A 17,548-nucleotide genomic window follows, 5' to 3' on the forward strand; every position below is an offset into this window, starting at 1 on the left:
TCAGTTATCTGACTTGCATTAAATATTTTATACAGAGGTCAGGAGAAGAAAAAATACATGCATGCAGTATATACTGCACTTCGGGTTTTGGGTCTTTTGTGACCAGCGCTTCTCGTTTCAGCCTGTGCCATTCGAATTATAAAATTAAAATTTTATTGTGTTCTTTTGTGGTGTTTCTTTGTACAATAAGAAGATTAGAGTGCCAACAGGCATTTCACCCCAGAGTAAATATTTCTGGAATACTTTTGCATTTCCTATGAATAATTTTTATATTTTGGGGTTGGAAAGGAGGAGGGGCCTTGGAGTATTAGCTGTTTATCACTCACAGTAAAGTCTTCTCAGCCTCATGCAATTGCTCTCTTTCTTCTCCCCTTCTGGGCTAGCTAGGGTCTAAAGAAACTAGAACTATATTTCATTGGACTGGAAATTTAAGTTTACTGCTACTTATGGAGTAGATTTTTCTTAATTGAATCTCTTTTCACTTCAGCACAGATAAAATCAGCTTCACAGATACTCTAAGATATACCTGTTCACAGATGTTAATTTCAGCAGCAAGTTCCATAGTGTCAGGATGCTCCATTCATGCCTTCTATATCATGCATATATCTACTATTTTGACCTTACACCATCGGAGGATGCTGAGTGAATTTCCAGATTCTTTGCACCATTAAGAGTGGCTCAAAGCAGCTTGAACAGACCCAAAGTGCCAAGTTCTTAATGATAGAAAAACCTTTCCTCCTCAATTTCATCTAGTGCTTTTGGGATATGTTGAGTATCAGGTTTAAAAACTAGGGTGACATTTCTGTTTTAAAAGTGCTAGTGATATTTTACTTACTGTCATCATGTCATCACATTTCATGTCTGGCTCATCTTCATCTTCGCTTTTGTTGTAAAACTTGCGGAAGAAGTTGAATGCCACAACAGTGTAAAGGTAGACTACTACAGCCAACAACCCTACAGTCAGTACAAGCTATATGCAAACAAAATAAATGAAATGAAAGAAACGTGAGTTTCAGTCAAAACGGAGGGGCATGATTGATTCCAATCTCTTTTGGGCACTACTGATGAACTAGTCAGTCAGGAGATCTTTTGTGTTCTCAAAAGTATTGAAACTCGACAGTGCTATGCTGTTTCTTTTTCAAAAAGAATGAAAGACGATGGCTTTGTTATCCATGGAATCTCTCTCTGTTGTCTGGATCAACATAGAGTTTCTGAGGCACAAGATTCTATAATGGGGTGAAATACATCTTAAATTTATACTTTGATGCCTTTTTTGGTGGATAAAATAGCAGCAGAGTGGTTTTAGGAAACACGTTGTTATATGGCTATTTTTCTGAAATATATCCTTACCAGCAACTTCATATCAGTAATATGGTACATTCAGTATTTGGGAGAGTGGTGAAATGCCAGCTGATTTGTGAAACTGGACATGCAGTGAACATATCAAACGGTATGAAATGTACTTTATTGAATTAACTGATATGGGCTTATTTGAACTGCTTGCTATTTTAGTACAGATTATTGTTGCCAATATGCTGTCTAATAAGCTGTGTTATTGATGCCATCTGCTCTAAAATTCCAATGAGACAAAGAGATACAATAGGTAAGTTTCTCTCTTTCATTACTGAGCTGTCGAAAACAGCAGCATTTCAGGTTTAAAATTCTTACTCTTAAGCAAATCAAATCCTTTTTGAGCAAGAAAATTCAGCACATAAAGAACCACTAATATATTACTTATTGGTAGGGCCCTACGAAATTCACGGCCATGAAAAACACGTCACGTACCGTGAAAACTCGTCTCTCCCCGTGAAATCTGGTCTTTTGTGTGCTTTTACCCTATACTATATAGATTTGACAGGGGAGACCAGCATTTCTCAAATTGGGGGTCCTGACCCAAAAGGGAGTTGCAGGGGGGTTGCAAGGTTATTTTTTGGGGGCGGGTCACGATATTGCCACCCTTACTTCTGCGCTGCCTTCAGAGCTAGATGGCCAGAGAGCAGCGGCTGTTCGCCGGGCATCCAGCTCTGAAGGTGGTGCCCTGCCAGCAGCAGTGCAGAAGTAAGGGTGACAATACGTTACCATGCTGTCCCTACTTCTGCGTTGCCTTTGCCTTCAGAGCTGGGCTCCGGGCCAGCAGCTGCCACTTTCCAGCTGCCCAGCTCTGAAGACAGCACCCTGCCGCCAGCAGCAGCACAGAAGTAAGGGTGGCAGTACTGCAACCACCCCTACAATAACCTTGTGGACCCCCCCCACAATTCCTTTTTGGGTCAGGACCCCTACAATTACAACACCATGAAATTTCAGATTTAAATAGCTGAAATCATGAAATTTACGATTTTTTAAATCCTACCGTCGTGAAATTGATCAAAGTGGACCATGAATTTGGTAGGGCCCTACTCATTGGCGTTGGAGTTGTGGTTTTATAATAGTGTTATGGAAGATTTTTATATATATTTAAAAAGCACTGTAGAACTGATATTACTATTTAAAATGAGTAAAAAAAAATCAAGCATTTTAGTTGCTTTTTAAGTGAGCAATTTATGCAGATCATTGGGCATATTTCTAAAATGTATGGCTCTATTTAAAAATCTGTTCATGTCTGTGCTGAAACCAACAGTGATGATCTTAGCAGTGCTAATGCTTGTCAGGGAGGGTAGTCATGATAGGTTTATTGAAAGTTGCGACCTTGAATTGAAGCTGTTTCATCAGCACACACAGTCTCAGAGTTTCTGAGAAATATCATCTTAATAGAAATCTGAGAAAATATATCAATCACTGAATTAAAATATTAATAGGTAACACACTAGGTGTAGCCAGACTGTCAGAGCTACATAGGGGAGGGGGGATCAGAGTTAAGGTCTCATTTTTGAGTCAAAAGTAGGAAGGAAGCAGGAATGATAAGCTTCTTGTGGAGAGTACTGGGTGTCATGCTCTAGCAATTTCCTTTTCCTGATAAAGGAAGGGGCTGCATCTAGATGTCCTCTGCTGAAAGAACTGATCAGGCCCATGTATGGACTTCATGGAAGATAGAAAGATTAAAAGGAAGTTGGGAATCTCAGGGCACTGTTATTCCCCTAAAAAAGAAAGCTGATAGGTAAGGGGTTGTTGTTAGGGTATATTAGACAGAGGATAAACATTCAGTATGAAAGTTACCTCTTTCGAAGCCTTCCTTCCCTACTTAAAGAATCACTTTCTGTTTGACAGAGGTAACACTGCCGCCTCCCACCCCCCGCCACTGGAGGAGCATCCCTTGTCATGTGTGTTAGTTTCTACTAGATACTGAAAGCAAATCCCAGACATGCAGAGTGGGGACGGCCTGGGATACATTTTACTGCGTTTGAGAAGGGATGGCAGGAGGGACTGGGGTGTGCATGTCTGGAGCTAGGGTTGAAACCGGATAATGGAAGGGTATATACAGGAAGGAATTTTTCAGCGGTTGCAGTGGGAGGCACCTTAGTGGGAGTATGTGAAGAGCGCTCTTAGTCTGGGAAAAGACAGATAGGAGGGAGATGGTGAGTTGATAAATTACCTGTGCTTATGTTGAGATGATGGCTAGGAAGCAGGTTAGATGACAAAGAAGGAGCTGTGTTATTATAAGATATCCAAATTGATTTTGGAATCAGATTTGTATACATCTGAATCCAGCAGGCCACATTTGTGTAGAGATTCCAAATTGCAGAATGGTTGTATTTCTAAATGCATTTAGGAATGGCTGTTCCTTTCCTCCCTCTTTTCCAATGTCCAGAGGGCTATGTATTGTACGCTGGAAATTTTTAGCATTTACTGTCCCGTGGGTATAGGATTATAATAAATTCTATATTTAGGACTAAAAGTGTGCAGGTATTTTGCAGAAGACACAGTAAGGCATATTCCTTGCCCCAAATACTTACCATGTAAATGAAAGCACATTCCAATAGCCACACCATCAATGTAAAGAAATTCTGAATAGAAACTACTGTGTGCAGGAGTTCTTTTTTCAAAACCTACAACTGCCTTCTTAAAACTTTTGGCATTTCTAAATAGTGTAGGTCATTAAGGTCCACATAAAAGGACCAACTCCCAACAAAATAAAATCTTTTTTTAAGACAGTGCTGGTAAATAAAAGGTAACTAAAACCATATCCACATTATTTTTTGCTGCTTTGCAACCTTAAAGTGTCAAATCATTTGTATTAAACAAAGAAATAGTGTGTCCAGCCTGACAAACATTTACACCATGTTTTTGAGAATGAGATTTTGAGAAGCAGCTGAATCATAACTCTTGAAACTAGGAGGCTGTGACACTTATATTGTGAAAAATATCTGTTAAAAATATGTAATATTATCTTATCTAATAGAAAAGAGTCGCATTGGTTTCCAAGGTATATTATAAGACTACCATTTTTGTTCAGTATAGTTATGAATGGTCTTCATTTTCAGACTACATATACGGCACTCACCTGTTTGCCATTGTGAGTTACAGAAGACAGGATGGTTCGTAGAGTCTTGAAACCCATAGCAATATCCAGCAAGTGAGCAGCAAAGAAGAAGTTGTTGTAATGGCCAAGGATAGACATAGTTGTGTACCAAGCTAAGTACAAGAAGGACTACAAAAAATGTGAAATGTTAGAGAATATTAACAGTTACTAATGTGTTTTACTGGATAGTGTACATCACACACACAAAATGAAACTCTGAACTGTAGGCAGTGATCTAATGATTTGAGCTTTCCAATCGTAAATTAATATGGATTTAGCATCTCCATATTTTTATGCAGAAGAACTGTGTCTTATTCTTTCTCTCCAACACACCCCACTACTCTGATAAAAAGACTTGCCGTTTAACCTTGGAAATGATGCCTTTGACATTTACTTTAAATCTTTCACTTGATTATATTCCTCAGAACAGATTAATTACTAAAATCAGAATTCCCCCGGCTCTTAACACTATCTTGTTTTGGTTGAGAATATTATGCAGAGCTGGAGAGCTTGCTATGCATTCTGAATTTCTGAAGATCTGATTCTTCTGCAGGGACTGAGACAGCTACAAACACAGCATACAAGCCTTGGGGAGAGGGAGTGCCTCATAAGCCACTTCATCTGGCTGACTCTTAGGGAATGGCTACACAAGGATAAAAAACCCACGGCTGGCCCAGGTCAGGGGTTGCGGGGCTGAAAAATCACTATGTAGATGTTCAGGCTCAGGCTGGAGCCCAAACCCTGTGACCCTGTGTGGGTGGAGGGTCTCAGAACTTGGGCTCTAGCCGTTTTTATCCCCACAGCCCAAGGCCCGCAAGCCCAAGTCAGCTGACCTGGACCAGCCATGGCCGTGCTGAGGGTCTTTTAGCTCTGTGTAGACATACCCTTTGAGCAGTATTGATCAGACCTGGAGGAGATATATACAGCCCACATTTGCAAGAGGGAATTTTAAGGTGATTAGGGACCTTTAGAGATGGTTGTGGGAGTTAAGAAAGGATTCTAAAGGAGTCTGAACTAACCATTGACCCCTACACAGGTGGTCTCTGCAGGTCAGGATTAAGACAGAGCAAGTGTTTGAAGACACTGACTGTGCTGTACCTATTCTGAAGATAGAAGGCTTTGGTCTTCAGGCTATCAGTCTGGCAACTTACACAACCCCCCAAAGTCAAAATTAATCAAAACCCCAGAATACAATAAAAACCCTCTTAATATTATTCCTTTTAACACCACCCAATCATTATTATTAATTTCCAAAATCTTGTATTGCAATTATAGTATCTCCTGAATATTGCCCTATGATGTCAAAAACAAATATTCCCACAGAGAATTTAACTGAAAGTTGTTGGGCTAAGGTTAAAGACAGAAAAAGAACAAACTTTTTATATTGATTGAATAAGTATGTAGCTATTAATTTATCAATGTATATGGTATTTTTTGCAGCTCCTTTGGTTACCCACATATGCTTATTTCACCATACTCAAGATAATTGCCTTCTTATCTTACCCAATTTTATTTACTTCTTTATTTCTCTTTATTAAAAAAGTGCCCAACTATAGCTTTGAGTGCAAAATACATATTTGCATTTAGAATAAACGAAAGTCTTTCTCTAGGCTAACATACTTACATTGTCAGTGAAAACAACTCCAAGCTTCCAGATGTGGTACTTTGTATCAATAGAGCTTAACCTATGGAGTACAAATATTTTGAACCTCATAAATGTCAGCGTTAAGTAGTTAATAACTACAGTTACACGCCTTTCCTTAACAACACAAACACATCTTTACATAATGGCTAAACATTTTTCTTTCAGAAAATGTAACTAGGATCTTTCTGGTGGTTTATTTGTATTTATTTTTTGTAAGCACTGGTACACGTTGGATAATTATTTTAAGACTGATGTGCAGATCTCTCTATTTTAGAGCGCATTCCCTACCTTTTCAAAACTGTATTGGGCGTTAGCCACAGAGTTCCAATAGTCTCAAGAGTTCCAGAGTTTCAGTAAAAGTATTACAGCTCTGCTTTGAACGTATAGGCTGTATCTACACTGCACAGTTAAACCGGGTAGTGGCACTCAGGTCTGGGCACCTGGGTTAGCCTACCCCAGATGTAAGCATCCCACATCCCCACTTCAAAGACATACCCACAATACTGTGTCCTTGGTCTTTCTGCACTCACCCAGGTGTGTCTTGGGGCATATCCCATGGTTCTCTGTGCTGAGACACACTCAGATTCTTTCCCAGTCAACTGTGGCATTTGTGGAAGAACTTGTCTGTCCTTTCGGGGGAATTGTGGGAAGGGCACTGGAGGACTATCAACATGTGAGTGATTCAGCTTGCATTCTCACGGCAAATTGGGTGGATTCCTGCCTGAGTTAAAGTGGAGCCCAGGTTCTAACACACACACCCTGAGTCAGGTCTGCTAGTGCAGGCTTAAAGCCTCTCCAAACTCAGGTCAGAAGTTTTTCTGTGTAAATGGTAGTGGGTGTTAAGGTTAAAACCTGGGTTACAGTAAGCCCCACTTAAATGTGTAGTGAAGACATACCCATTGAGATTAAAGTGCATGTCAAGATGCTTAAATGTTGAGGGTTTGGAATTGTCTGCAGCAACAATAATAAATATGACACTCTTGTTAATACACTCCAGAATATTAATCTTTTTCACAACTGCATCACTCTGTTGACCCATATTCAATTTATGATACACTGTAACCGCCAGATCCTTTTCAGCTATACCACTATCTGGCCCGAGGGCCACATCTGGATGGGGAAATTGTATGCAGGGCCATGAATGTAGGGCTGGGGCAGGAGGTTGGGGTGTGGAGTGCAGGAAGGGGCTCAGGGCAAGGGATTGGGGTACAGAAGGGGAGCAGCAGGGGGCTCAGGGCAGGGCATTGGGGTGCAGAAGGGGGCTCAAGGCAGGGGGTTAAGGGGCTCAGGGTTGGGGGGCAGGGTTCAGGAGGCTCCGGGGTGGCAGCAGCGTGCAGCAGGGCTAAGGCAGGCTCCCTGCCTACCCTGGCCCCATGCCACTCCCGGAAATGGCTGGCATGTCCAGCAGTGGCTCCTGGGGGTGGGGTGGGGCAGGTGGCTCTGCCACACGCTGCCCTCGCCTGTGGGTACCAACCCCAAAGGTCCCATTGGCCGCGGTTCCTCATTCCCAGCCAATGGGAGCTGTGGGGGGGCGGTACCTGCAGGCGAGGGCAGCGCACGGAGCCCTCTGCGCCCCCCCCACAGGGGCCGCAGGGACGTGGTGCCAGCCGCTTCTGGGAGTGGCACAGGGCCAGGGCAGGCAGGGAGACTACCTTAGCCCTGCTGCGCCACAGGGCTGGCAATGCCGTAGGTCAGACTGAAAGTCCTGACAGGCCGGATCCAGCCTGCGGGCTGTAGTTTGCCATTCCCTGATCTAGCCAGTGATTCTCCATTTTGTAGCTGTACATTTGATTTTTCCTTCCTAAGTGAACTACTTTGCACTTATCTTTATTGAATCTCATCTTTTTGATTTCAGACCAATTCTCTAATTTATCAAGGTCATTTTGAAGTGTAATCTAGTCAGTGCAGGAGCTGCAAAGAGAACTCAGGATTCTTCCACCCTTCTTTTTGCTTTGCTATTAGATCATCACCTGTATTATAATAACACAGAGGTACTCAACTCTGAAGAATTTTAGACACTTCAGCGTTGTAGAAAAGGCACCGAACTACTTCAATCTTACATCCTCACGTGACATTTTCATAGCAATTTCACAATGCCAGGGAAGGATGACATGATAATTATTTTGCAGTTCTCTGCACTTCCTTCTTTCTATGCCCCCATTTTGTGGTTGTCAGGTGGACAGGAAAGGATCACTGGCACGCCTATCCTTTTGCCCAGCACTTCCCCACTTGGCCTCTATGACAGAGCTGGTTGAAAGTTGGAATTCCTGTTCAGCAAGAAATTCCAAAATTATGGAAAACATTTGTTTCATTTCACAATGAAAAGCAGAATTCTGAAAATTTCCTGCAGAAGGGAAATCTGAATAAATTTAGTTCTGAAATAATCAAAACATGTTATTTTGGAAACTTAAAAATAGAATTGATCCTGGGAGACCAAACTTTGGGGCTCCTGGTTCAGTTGTCTCTCCCAGGGCTTCTAGGCTCCCTGTGAGCCCCAGCAGACTGATCAGAAGTCACAGCTGAGTTGGGCGCCTCAGAGCTTGGGAGCCAGGGCTTTTAGTTCTATAGCAGAGAGCCTAGACACCCTGAGCCCCACTCTGTGGCAGGCAGCATGGAAGCCTTGAGAGCCCCCAGGCTTTCCAGGCTCCCTGCTGCGAAGCCAGGAGCCAAGCCCCAGCTAGAGACAGGATTCTGTGGCAGGGAGCCTGGCAGCCCTGAAGTGCCTATCCCAAGATCAGTTTCCATGGCAGAGCTGCCCGGGAGCAGTGGACCCTGGAAGTGGGAGTCCCCATCATTCCATGAGGCCAGCTGGCAGGAAACCAGGCAGGTTTCTGACAGAAAGTTGCCTGTGGTTTGTTGGAAGTGAAACACGGAATATTTCATATTTGAGCAATTGGCATTTTCTGATGAAACCTGTATACTGGAAAATCCCTGACCAGGTCTGCTCTGTGATCAGTGCTCCCTTCCTTCTGACTGAGACAGGGACCCTTGGACACACGTGCAGTGAAGTTGGAAGGCTGTGTTGGGCCATTATTTTAAGTGGTATATGTATGTTTTTTAAAAGCTAGTTTATTTTACTTCATTACTACAAAGAAGCCTTTACCATGTGGATTTTTAGTACTGAGCAAAGTTTTGAAAATACACACACTCAACATATCAAATCTGTTCTTATCTTTAATTACGTAGTGGTAGCAACAGATTAAAAATCCCTTCCAATGCTGATTTGTTTGAAATCAGCTAAGGTCAACTGCTTTTTTTAAAAAAAAATCTCCAAATATCATACCATGATACAAGAGATGCTTCCTCTGGTTCAGTCTCTTCCACTGGACTGAAATCAAGAGCATTTTTGTCCAACCCCAAGAGTTCAGCTATGCGCTCTGCTCCATACAAATCACCATATTTGTTAATAACCTAAAAGGGGAAAAGATGAGCTTCTGGTCAGGACAAGACACTGCTGTCACATCCCCTTCACTTTACCCCACATTTGTCAAAAAATTTAAAACCTCAGTTTTCCAGGACTGGTACTGCAAGAACAGTGAGGACTCAGAGAGAGAAAAAGCATTTAAAAAAATGAAAACTAGAAGCATAAAAGGCTATTATCTAAAGCTTTGGTATAATTTAAAGTAATTTGAGCTGGCATGTTTTTCTTTTTTTAGGGGGATGAGGGGGCTTTGTATCCTAATGATGACAATGGCTGTAAATTAGAACTGCATGGCTGATTGACAGCACAAAGTTATTTAGAATATATGAGTCTAGGAATTAAGCCAAAGCACTCTCTCTTCTTCCTCTTCCCCCACCCACATCACAACTGACTATTCCCAGTAAGATTTACCGTAACTACGAGTTCCATGAAACAAAATGCAATTCTCAAACATTTGTATGCTTATACCACAAAAATACAGATATTTGAATTAAATACACAGTATATTGTCTTACGTTAGGCATAATAATCTAAAGAACCTACCTTCCGTTTTACAAACTTGTCCCAGTAATTGTTAGGAAAGGATCTGCACAGACAAAAAGTTCTCAAGTTATTTAACACATCAATGGAGGCAAAAAACAAATAAAATTCTTGCTCATGGTAGCGTTTTGTTACAATTTGCTGAGCAGAACTACTTTTCATGTCAGTGGGATTTGTGCAAGGACAGTAACTGGCCCTCACAAATTGTAATTCACTGTAACATCAATGTCTCTTCTCGCCTTTTCTCTTTATACCATCTATGTAAATACTTATTAGTGAAATATAAAGGACAGACTGCTGGTTGCTTTCATTTAATGCTCACCATTACCTGATATTGTGAAGGCTGCCATAATAACATCCTTCAACACTAAACAAATCCGTTTGAAAATCCTTCCTAGCCCCCACCCACACCCCAAGATACATGCATGAGCACAACCCACATTTGCATTCTAGGAGAAGATAAAGAAGTTTCTCAATGCAGATGACTCTTTTCAGCATGTTAACCACTATAGTAGCCTTGATTTCATTTCTATCCATGGTGGAAAACCCAGAAATAGACATTTTCACAGGGACATGTAGCACCAGATGTCACAGTGCATTGACGCTGTAAATATAAGGATGATGATTTAGGTTATGTTTACACTTAATGTTGGTGGGGTGTGATTCCCTGCCAAGCAGACACACTCGTGCCAGCTCTCATTGAGCTAGCACACTAAATAGTAGTGTAGCCACAGGCAGTGGTGAGGGGCAGTTCTGCCTAGCCATCCCGAGCACAAACCCAAGAGGTCCAAGCAGGTTTGTACTTGGGGTGGCTAGCTTGTGCCACCACTCACCACTGCCCATACTACCATTGCTACACTATTATTTTTAGTGTGCTAGCTTGATGAGAGCTAGCACAAGTATGTCTGCTAGAGCTGGGAATCACCCCCACCCCCACATCCAAGTGTAGGAGTAGCCTTAGATGAAGCGGTGATTAGTTGTAATTGTATTCTCTGATGGTACACCATCCTAACTAAGGCCCTACTTAACTTGTGATATTGTGGAAATTGCAGATTCTGCAATATTAGGCTTCCACCACAATTTTGACAGTGGGAGCCCTGGCCACCAAGGGCTGAGAGCGGGAGTCTGCACTGTCAGCCCAGGGTGGGCACTGTCTGCCTTGGGCCCCTGCTGTCAGCCCTGGGCGGCTGACTGTTGGGGGAGCCCGCTCTCAGCCCCATGTTCCCGCTGTCAATTTCAGCCCCCAGCTCTCAGCCCTGGGCAGCCGACAGTGGGAGACGCTGCTCTCAGCCCCGTGTTCCCATTGTCAGCCCCGGGCTGCTGACAGCAGAAGCCCCCACTCTCAGCCCAAGGTGTCCGGCAGTGGAAAATCACGGGAAAGTAATATTGGACCTCATTACTGCAAATAACAAGGTCTGTTATTCTTTTTCTGCAATTTTCCATGGCTTGTCCACAACTCAGCTGCAATTTTTTGACAATCATCCCGCAATTCAAGTAGGGCCTTATTTGTAGCACATACCACGGTTGGGTCCAAAATCCCAGCACAAGGCCAGATAGAACACTGACAGCTCTAATGTTATGAAACCTTACTCCAGCAGGTGGCGTGCCCTTCAGAACAGCCATGTCCCTAGTGTCCCCAAAAGACCATTCCTTTCAGGGAAACTGAAAGTACTGTGTATAGAAGGATACACAAACATGGAGTTAGAAAGGTTACAGAATCTTCAGTCACCAAAAGGTGGGTGAGGGGTGAATAGTTCTCCTAAAATTGCCTCAGCAACAGATTCCACACTCTTTGGACATTATTGAACTCCCCAAGGTCTTCATGAAATAATTTTTTTTAAAGAATAAGATACTGCAATAGCCACTGGGAAATATGTGTATCTTGATCTGTAACAGGGGAAAAAAATGTCTTTCCTTCATTATCTCTAGTGCCAGGAGAGACAGAAGTATGGATTGTTACTTGCACCTAATTGACCAAACCATTTATGGTTCTTGACCTTTTTGGGGATGGCAGTGGCCAACAGCCCCTCATCATCAGAGTCTTGTTCCATATGATCACATAGAATCAGGGATTTTTCTCTGCCTCTCAGCCTTGAATCCCTATATCTGGTAGTATGGTTCATGACATAGTAGAGGCTGAGAGTTTTGTGTCTTTCTGCACCTGTGTTGTCTGTTACCTGGATGTGGGTTCAAGTGTCGCTGCTTGTTTTGAAAACTCTAAAACCTTAAAGCACAGGTTGCTTCAGATGCAGTGGACTAGTTCCATAATGACCTGTATCTTGTCTAGGGATACCTTGAATTGAACTGCATTTATCAGAGCGCCTATTTCCGTATTTTATCTCATATGATATGTAAAAAGTTCATTAAAACATACAGAAGGTGTTGTGTATACTGAGAGAATCATATCTTCAAGTACATTGAGGTGACCGACGCTTGAGATCCACTTCACATCAAGACCAGATTTTAGTCAGCTGAAAGTGGTGTTCATCTTTGATTTAACCGGAGTGGTGATGTAGCAGGAGGAGTACAGACTGTACAATATGTTCTTTGAGCCCAGCTGACAATGTCTAACTTCTTAGCGCTGATTCTGAATGCCTTAACTGCTTGCTTTCAGGAGGCAAAGAAACATGTTGGAAGTTAGTGGGTTCCTCGCTCTGCAGTTGGGAGGAGGTGAGGCCACCCTCTCAACATTGGTTTCCAGCAGCCATAGTGTAGTGGGTCAAAGAACTCAAACACTCACCCTTAGACCCGAAGGCCCCTGGTGACATGTGCATGTAGATATAATTGGCAAATTTGTCATGCTCTTCTCAGAAGTAGATAGTGTTGTGGTCACATTCATCAGAAGGCGAGATAACTACACTTGGGACTTTTTTACGTTGCTTCCTCTCAGACACTTCAAATCTTTAGGATGAACTACTGGCAAAAATAAAATGTGCACATGAACTGGAGAGAGAGAAAAATCTGAGAATAGGGAGGCAAGGAGCCCTGAGGCGTCTTTGCTCTCACAGAATAAAAAACCTAGAGGAGACAGAAGAAATCATGATTTTTTGTTTTCTAAAACAGCCACTGAGTCAAAAGAAGCACCATGAAGAATACTTATATTTGGAGAATAAAAGATTTGCCTGAAAAAATATTGCTCAGCACCCATCCATTGAATACAGCTGATGGTGCAGGACTGCTGAGATAGTGTAGTGAGCTTCTTTATCAATAGAAGTCAAAAATGAACTATTGTTAGGATCTCTAGGAACATTTCTACAGAGGGATTGTCTGCATAGCTCCCCTGTTGGAGTAGTAATGGCTCAGAACTTTAGAATAATGGAAGTTCCTGTCTGGCAGTATGGACCCAAGAGTGAGGGATCTGTTGTGGTAGATGTCTTTTAAGAAATAATGTTACACTTGTATAATAATTATCACTTTAAAGAATTTCAGTGGGTTTTCAGTCAAAGAAAGATGACAGTCCTACTTAACAAAGAAAATGGGTTGGTTCTTAAACAACATATGACAGGGAAGTAGATAGACTGGATGGTTTAGAGAACCTACAATGGCTCACACAGCTCTAGATAACTCATCTGAAATTGCCTTAATCTGATAGTGACTGAAATTAATAATCTGAAGGCTGTTCACTGACTATGTAAAAGGTTTTAGACCAAATCCTACTTGATAAGTCTCCATCTCACACAAGTCACCATTACAGTTAACAGTAAGGTCTTGTCTGCACTGTTGGCAGTATGTTGTACGGCACATGTACATGCCACATGGCACGTTGTGTCCACACTGTGATGTGTAGCTATATGCAGCACTGAAAGGCTCTGGCAGGCAGCAGGCAGTAGGGAAAGGTTCTGGTGATGGGGAGCTGCTGGAGCCTTTCCCCGCTGCCTCCCCCTGCCAGAGCCTGCCCCCACAGCCACAATTTGTCACTCCGGCAAGGTTCTGGCAGCAGGGAGGCAGCAGGACACTACACTGCTAAAGAGAGCAGTGTAGATTTGTGAGGCACTGCTTGGGCTTGTAGAAAGCTTTGCAGGGTATATACCCTAAGGTTCTGGTGTGTCTTTACTCATCTAAGCAGTGCTTCACAGTCTATAGTGCTATTTAAACCCATGCTAGGAGGCGTGCAGTGTATGTACTCTACACATCACTGAAAGTGTAGACATAGTCTAACTGGCCTTGTTGGTAGTTTCAGTGAAGCCAAGATGCTCCCTCCAGCACAGCATTGACGTAATTTGGTAGGACAGTGTGGGCAAGCTTGCATTGACACTATCATTGCTGTATTGTTTCTGTGAATGCATAATATATTTCAATCTCTTAATGTATTTTATAGAGATGTAAATCTGGCATGCTTCAGGCACAACACTAAACTTGGAAATGAGTTTTCTTTGTAAAATGAGATAGTAAGTAACCAACAACAGCGGTGTCTGTTTGACAAGGGCAAATTATCTGTGGCTTGTCAGAGCCAGTTCAGATTCTAGGTTCCTCCTTCTCACTCACTCACTGGCATGATGACCAATCACTATCCAGAATTTCTCTCTCTGTTGGGTTTCCTTCTCTTGAATCTTCAGTTTGACTCCTTCGATCTGACAGAAATCTGTTAGCCTGATCTACCTTGCTAAGGAAGAAAGGCTTTTGTTGATGCCCTCATAGGATTAGCCTGTAGATGGGAATATAATTTACCTTTCTGTGATTTGACCTGAGACAGTGCAGATAATGATTTCTGTTTAGTAGCACCATATGAAACACACCATAGGGCATGAGAATAAGACTTGGAACTGAACCAGAAGAGGGAGGGGATTGCCTAACCTTTCAACTACTCCCTCCTAAAGGAGAGTTGCTCATCTAAGCCGTGCTCTCAGCTCTCTGAAGTCAAAGGATGGGTCTATACACACCTGCACATTTGGCCCATAGTGCCTAGTGAGAATGTAGGAAGCACCTTTGCAAACCTTGTCCACTACCACTTCCTTTCTCTGACCTAGTAAGTGGCACAGCTGAAGTGGAATCAGTTCTAAGTCTCACTGTACAGGAAATTAGGGCACCTGGACTTGAGGGCAATACTCCTGATGAAGGTCATGGCATAAGGGCAGAAGGATTCTTATCCCTTCCAAGAGCATCATCAGTTCCATATGCTAAGATAGCCTTGGCCAGGACAATCAGGATTAAAGGAATCCCATGATGAGTAGTTTTCTTTCGGACTCTCCATAGGAGTTGGAGGGGAGGAAACATGTAAGCCAATGAGAAGTTCCATGAAATGACAAATGCATCCTGCACTAGCATTGCTGGGTCCAGACAACCATTGCCAAAAAAGGAAGCATTTAGCATTGAATTTTGTTATGAACAGTTCTACAATGGAGATTCTCCAGTTCTTATAGCTACTGGAAAACTGCTATGGACAACTCTCCTAGGAGAGTCTCGATTAGTATAACTAGCATGCTGTACAGTTAAGGAGACCTGGCTCAATAAGATCCCTTATTTCATGGAAATCTTAAAGTTCTTAAAGTTTTCCTCAAGAGTTTGAGGCTGCCTCAGGGAGAGCCTCTTTTCCCTGTGCATGAACTGTTCTGTCTGTCACAGCCCCAGAGACCATCTCAGCCACTCCCTCACTCCGCAGCTGTTTGAGAGAGAGTCTCAGCTCCTGCAGGTTACCTTCCTTCCTCCCTATAGGAAGGCTGGGCAGGCTGGCTTTGTCTGACACAGGCCCAGAAATCCCTTCAGTTGCTGTCTCATTCTACTAGGTAGTGAACATTTTTCAGTGAAAGCAGAAAAAACATTTATGCCATCCATGGAAAAGCATTAATCCATGAGACACGGTTGAGGTGTTTCAATCCTCTTCCTTTTATTTTAGGCTTTTCTGCTCAAGACCTAAATGGCAGCCATATGTAGCTGTGGAGGTTGCCTACCTGCATGTTGCTCTGAGTGAGGCAGGAGTGAAGCTAGAGAAGCAGAAGAGGGAGCCCTAAAGAGCAGGAAAATACTAGATGGTCATCACCCTGCCTGCCAAAGTGAGGGATGAAAAGAAACCTAGTGTTTGCGCTATTGTGGACTGAGCCTCAAAAATGGTGTTTTTAAATACTTTGCACTCTTCTAGAACTGCACGTATGTTGTTGTTTCTCTAAGCTCTGCAAATCTATTAATCCACAGAAACAAATATCATAAAGCTTATAATTTTAAAACACATATTAATTGCAAGAATTAATAAATTTCACATAGTAGTATTTTCCCTTGAAGATCAAAACACGGCAGCAGTACTGCCAATTCTGGGCTATAATACCGTTACAGAAAATAATCAGAAAATAACACCACTTTGCTGTAGGGAACTGATGACTTCAACTCCTACACAAAACCGGTTTGTAACTGGAAAAAACAAAGTTAATTATTTCACAAGTAGAACCTTAACCTGCAAACTGAATTCTATTGTTGCTAACATTTTCCTAGAATCATACATCAAAAATATGTTGCTTCTGTGTTTTAATAACCATATATTAATCAAAGCTGTCATCACAGAGTATTATTCAGCTTGTTGACTCTCATTACATTTTCTAATGTGCAATTATCTACTGACAAAATGAAAGACCATTCTGGATGTAAGAAACAGATTGGCAGGATTCCAGAAGAATATTTTCAAGTAATTTTTTAATTCTAACTTTTTACCAGTCTGTGTCATCACAATATATGGACCAAATTGAAATCAGTGGAAAACTCCTAGGATATGGCCTGAGGAAAATAAAGCATTAAAAGGCTGCTAATAATTCAGACATTATTCCTAAAATACTAAAAGAGTTTTGCATTAGAGATGAGCTTCAGGAAATCATGCTTCTTGATGCAAGAGAACAAAACTAGCATACTTAACTTTTAATGAAAAAGCTAGTCATGTTGTTCAATGCAAAAGTAAAGAAGCATTTAAAGATAATTGAAGAAAATACATACTATGAAAAGACACCATACACTGGCAAACTTATGCACAAATAGAAGAATTCAACTACTGTAATAAGGAAATTCTTTATTAGGTCAACTCTGGCAGCTGCCATGGCATATTTGTTTAGCTACTACTAAGGTACACTGACACAGAATGTATCTTTTGGATGGGATATGTAACTTATGAACTTGGTCCGAGACTGGAAAATACTTTAGGTAGAGTAGGTTGCCAAAGTGTGTGTTAAGAGTTTAACACTTGAATCTGGTAGGCCTACACTTCTATCTGGAAGCGTAAATTCCAGCTTGAGCAGACATACCTGCTCTAGCTCTGATCGACCTAATGTGCTAACTGTAGGGCTAGTCACCGTGGGCATATATCTAGTGTCTTGGCTGGGATTGGACTGCGGGAGCTAGCCCCTCCTGTTGCCGTGGCTGCACTCTATTTTTAGCATAATTGCTCTGATCGAGCTAGCACAGGTGTATCTCCTCGAGTTGGGACGTACACCTCCAGCTTCAAGTGTAGATGTACTCTAAAGTTGGGAAAGCATTATCCCAGCCCAAAGATAGATAGGCAGCAAAGGCT

At 42.1% G+C, this 17,548-nt stretch overlaps 1 protein-coding gene across 1 annotated transcript in view; it reads right to left on the reverse strand.

Annotated features, from left to right (window-relative positions):
* Positions 1-17,548, reverse strand: part of RYR3 (ryanodine receptor 3) — a 577,606-nt gene that overhangs the window by 15,862 nt on the left and 544,196 nt on the right. Inside the window, exons 98-102 of the mRNA XM_074955741.1 lie at positions 10,066-10,108; positions 9,385-9,512; positions 6,081-6,141; positions 4,439-4,585; positions 836-970 (exon numbers count right to left, since the gene is read on the reverse strand). Of these exons, the coding sequence (XP_074811842.1) occupies positions 836-970; positions 4,439-4,585; positions 6,081-6,141; positions 9,385-9,512; positions 10,066-10,108 (514 nt within the window). The remainder of the gene's footprint in view (positions 1-835; positions 971-4,438; positions 4,586-6,080; positions 6,142-9,384; positions 9,513-10,065; positions 10,109-17,548) is intronic.

Source organism: Natator depressus, chromosome 6 (genome assembly GCF_965152275.1).
Source record: "Natator depressus isolate rNatDep1 chromosome 6, rNatDep2.hap1, whole genome shotgun sequence".
Lineage (NCBI taxonomy): Eukaryota > Metazoa > Chordata > Testudines > Cheloniidae > Natator > Natator depressus.